The following is a 4,335-nucleotide window of genomic DNA, read 5'->3' as shown; positions in this document are numbered from 1 at the left end:
TTAATTATATGATTTATATAATTATATAATTGTTTATTAAAAATAATACTGGACCCAAAAACAAGAAAATTTAAAGAGGTAAAATAAAAACTTCCAAACTTTATTCAATAAATTTAATTACATCAGAATAAGAATATAATATTTTATATAAGTTTTAGATAAGTTTGATAAAGATATGTTTGTTAAACGTATGTCATGAGTAACGTTAGAGAAAGATTGCAAAAATACAATTTTGAGATGATGATTTGAAAGATGTTATTTTTAAGGTATAATTTCTATCATCAAGTAAATGGTATATTATGTTCTATATTTTGACATAATTATAAAGTTGATCGAAAAAAGTTTTTCTGTTAACTCTTTAAATTTTCCCACAATTCTCTCCATCCTTTAGAAGAAATACAAATGTATTGTTATTGAAAATTTACTGTATTAATTCTCTCGATTGATTTTAAATGTTGCAACTAATATGTAGCACGTTAACTTATCTTTAACAATATCTGCACCATGGCGCAGATAGCGCTATGGTTGCTTACATTTGCAGGATTGAGTGATTTAGCGGATGGTTGGATCGCTCGCACTTGGACGTCGCAGGCTTCGAAACTTGGAAGTTTTTTGGATCCAGTTGCAGACAAGTTACTTGTCGGGACGCTCTTTCTCTCTCTGGCATGGGTCGGTTTGATACCAGTTCCACTCGCCTGTCTCGTTGTCACGCGTGACGTTGTTCTAGTAACCGCCGCATCTTATATTAGATACCGTTCCTTACCCCCACCAGTATGTATCATATATCTATTAATTCCATTATATATTAATTTATCCAAATATATATCGATGAGAGTCATTAATTAAATGATTAATCTTGATGCGGTATAATTTCAGAAAACCTTAGCGAGATATTTTGATCCCACACACGCTACTGTACAATTAGCACCGACTTTAACAAGCAAACTAAACACTGGGATACAATTGTCGCTGGTTGCTGGAACGTTGGCTGCTCCAATTTACCATTTCGTAGACCATCCGATTCTACAATGTCTGTGCTATATAACAGCATTCACAACAATCGCAGGAGGTGTCAGTTATTTGTTATCAAAAGACACGTATAAATTTTTGAGGAAGAAAACTCCGACGCGGACATCATCTTAGACTTAAACCCTGTACATTATATGTATGATATTATATGTTTGAATTTATTATTTAGATGCGTATTACTTCTTTTTGTATTATTATATTTACCATCTTGTGTACAGAGATTAATAATCCTTTGTTAATTTTAACATTTTTTAAAAAAGTTACTCTTCTACAAAATCCTATATATGTACAAAGTTTTATAAAGTATGACATTGAAAATGATAAACTGGTTATTTTTGTTATTAGAAAGTAGCTTTAAATTGCATGGAGAATAATCAGCTATATATATATTTCCAATTATTTACACAAAGACGTTAGGACATTTATGCTGGAAAACATCCAGTATTGTATGAAAAATTAGCTTACAATTTGCAGTTAGTTGTAGCTAAACTAAGATCCAGTGATATCTGTCTAGTTGAATTTCTATCTCGTAGAACTTTCCTGACACTTTTGAGATATTAATTGAATTTTTTAATTGCATATGATATTTGCATTGTTATATGACATTTTTAAATTGTTAAAAGAGCTTGATAGAATCGTATTTTGCATTTTTGCTCTTAAAAATTAGGCCTGTTCTTTTTGGCTGAACTTTTGCATCAGTTCATCTTTTTTTCTCTTCTTTCTTCCTGGAGAGAAAAGGAAGAAAGGTGAACCAATGTAAAAGCTTAGCCAAAAAGAACAGGCCTATTTATAATAGTAGAGAAAAACCTGAGAGAGGACATGTCGGTTCATAACCTGTAATCGCAAAATGCTGCCGCGCACTACTGCCCTCTGGCAAAGTCGATGTAAACTACAAAGCAACGTCCATTTTTCTTACGGTAACATCGTTCACTTTTCAAAATGGACGATGTACCCTAAGAAAAGTGGTCGTTGCTATGTAGTTACATCCACTTTGCCAGAGGGCAGCAGTGCGCAGCAGCGTTTTGCGGTTACAGGTTTTGCCCGTCATGTCCTCTTTCATATTTCTCTCTGCTGTCTCCTCTGTCCCCTCAGAAACTTCAGAAAAAAAGGAGTTTCTAAATCTAGACCATTCTAGACTTTTAAACATGGCCAGGAATGGCTAGTGATGAGAATGATGGAATTCTGTACCGAGATTATTTAAAGCTAGCTTGTTGATCTTTCAATTTTGCAGAATTATAAATTACAAGTTATTGTATATTGCACAGACACTGTATATATTTAAAGTGCTGTATAGTAAGGTGTTGTAAAATTAATGAAAAAAATGAATTTGAAGAGATAGAAGATAATCTAACCTACAATATTTGTATATAACAGTACATAATCTCAAGTAAACATGAATACGCGAATTCTTAGCAGAATATTAACAGATTTTGCGATTGGCAGAAGAAAACTACATATGACTTTGAGTTTGCCATGTTTTTATGAACCTGATCGAAAGTCAGGTTATAAAAAAGTGTATTACAAACCACCGGAAGAACAAAATTTGAGTATTTTTGGTAAAATACGGGAAGGATATCGGCAATTCAAAGAAGAATTTGGTATTTTAATGGAAGAAATGAAAGAGAAATTAAGAATGGATCCTATTTATGTATATAGACAGGACGAAATTGACGTTGTATGGAGATTTAAGGGTGATCCAAAGTCATTGAATCAATGGATCATCACATGTGATAGTGATCACAACGAAGGTTTTTCAACAGTCAAGTAGGTTTAAATTTTATGTATCTAATATTATATTTTTATATCACAAAAATGTAAAAATTTTATTCAGAATTTTCGATACAACTGGAACTTTTTTCAGAAATACTGAGAAAGTCTATATTTTTCGTTAGAATTCATATATGAGTTTTGAAATTTCTCATTTTATAATTTCTGAAAAAATACTTTTAACTTTTTCATAAGATTTTATCAGAAATTGGAGAGTGAGGAATCTTAGAAATTTTAGAGTATTATATCAGAAATCTAGGAAAGGTGTAGACTTTCTAGACGCTTCTGAAAAATATTCCAATTTGCATAAAACATCTGAGAAATATTCTAAAAGTTATGCAAAATTCTGAAAAATTTTTTAAATTATATTCTGATACATGTTCTGATTAATTATATGAAAATTGTTCCCCAGAGCATTTTCAAATGTTACATGTCTATATATATTATCTTTATATATTGTCTCTATATATTGTCTGTTTCTTTTTAGATTAGAGATGTCTTCCATTGGTACTGGTGTATTTTCTGGCACGTTAAACACTCGTTTACCGAAGGATGGCAGGATAAATTATGCTGGTTATTGCAACATGACCAGTATACCTAAGCAAAAGTCTTTCAAGCGAGATGTTTATCACGATTGGTCACACTATACCCATCTTGTCCTTCGTATCAGAGGAGACGGCAGATGCTATGTACTGAATCTCTCTACTAGAGGCATATTTGATTTGACCTGGAACGACATGTATCATTATGTCCTTTATACCAGAGGCGGACCGTATTGGCAATATGTCAGAGTACCGTTCTCCAAATTCATATTTTCGAGTAAAGGTAGAGTTCAAGATAATCAGGTGCCAGTCACGCTACACGAGATTACGAATTTCGGTATATCGTTAGCGGATGATATTTCCGGTCACTTCAGATTAGAGATCGATTATATTGGAGTGGAATACGACGATTTCCATAAAGAAGAGTCCGCTTATGAAACGTACAATGTTAGAGGAATCAGATTTTAGTATGTACATGTAAAATATGATGAAACCTATATTCAAAGAATGTAATTTTGCTATATGTGCAAAGATGGTGGAAGGGGGAATATACATTGTACAGTGTGAATAATAAATTTATATTTAATTTAATTTATTTAGCAAACCTAAAAGAATGAAGAACGAGCTTGTTTGCTATTATATTTATTTATTTATGAGGAAAAGTCATAGAATATACCCTCTGTATAGTATCGATTTTAAAGTTTCTGTGGTTTTTCTTGTCTCTCAGATATCTATCTTTGAAATTTTTTAACGATTCTATATAGAAAATTTTTTAAATAAAAATTACAATGTGTATGTATAGTAGAGTAAATATTAGATATCTTATTTATGACATGCTTTTGCCTCGCAAGCACTAAATTGATCGAAAGAAAAGTGTTTCTTTTTTTATTGAGTTTGTCATTCATGAAATTTAAGTCTAAAATCTCTATATTTCGCAAGCTATAATTCAGATTCTAGAATACAGAGTTCTATTTATATTATTTTACATGCGTGTGCG

The 4,335-nt window shown here is 31.6% G+C and overlaps 3 protein-coding genes across 3 annotated transcripts in view; 2 read left to right on the top strand and 1 right to left on the bottom strand.

Annotated features, from left to right (window-relative positions):
* LOC108757048 (synaptotagmin-14) overlaps positions 1-581 on the bottom strand; it is a 10,658-nt gene extending 10,077 nt beyond the window's left edge. The window contains exon 1 of the mRNA XM_018501345.1: positions 534-581. The gene's annotated coding sequence lies outside the window, so the exon portion shown is untranslated. The remainder of the gene's footprint in view (positions 1-533) is intronic.
* LOC108757066 (probable cardiolipin synthase (CMP-forming)) overlaps positions 1-1,152 on the top strand; it is a 2,079-nt gene extending 927 nt beyond the window's left edge. Inside the window, exons 3-4 of the mRNA XM_018501375.1 lie at positions 514-771; positions 877-1,152. Of these exons, the coding sequence (XP_018356877.1) occupies positions 514-771; positions 877-1,143 (525 nt within the window). The 3' untranslated portion in view covers positions 1,144-1,152. The remainder of the gene's footprint in view (positions 1-513; positions 772-876) is intronic.
* Positions 1,153-2,165: 1,013 nt separating this feature from the next.
* Positions 2,166-3,958, top strand: LOC108756940 (complex I intermediate-associated protein 30, mitochondrial). Its single transcript, XM_018501149.1, has 2 exons — positions 2,166-2,793; positions 3,284-3,958. Exons 1-2 carry the CDS (start codon positions 2,423-2,425, stop codon positions 3,804-3,806), a joined length of 894 nt encoding a protein of 297 aa, XP_018356651.1. The 5' UTR covers positions 2,166-2,422; the 3' UTR covers positions 3,807-3,958.
* Positions 3,959-4,335: the final 377 nt, after the last annotated feature.

The sequence above is a fragment of the Trachymyrmex septentrionalis genome, unplaced genomic scaffold (genome assembly GCF_001594115.1).
Source record: "Trachymyrmex septentrionalis isolate Tsep2-gDNA-1 unplaced genomic scaffold, Tsep1.0 scaffold1020, whole genome shotgun sequence".
Classification (NCBI taxonomy): Eukaryota; Metazoa; Arthropoda; class Insecta; order Hymenoptera; family Formicidae; genus Trachymyrmex; species Trachymyrmex septentrionalis.
The sequence above is the reverse complement of the archived record's forward strand: the minus strand, read 5'-3'. Positions and strand labels throughout refer to the sequence as shown.

What these genes read in the sequence shown, in the direction of transcription:
- LOC108756940 (XM_018501149.1), top strand. Translation starts at nt 2,423, where the DNA reads ATGAATACGCGAATTCTTAGCAGAATATTAACAGATTTTGCGATTGGC. An exon ending in GAAGGTTTTTCAACAGTCAA is followed by an intron (nt 2,794 to 3,283) that starts GTAGGTTTAAAT and finishes GTTTCTTTTTAG; the next exon opens with ATTAGAGATGTCTTCCATTG.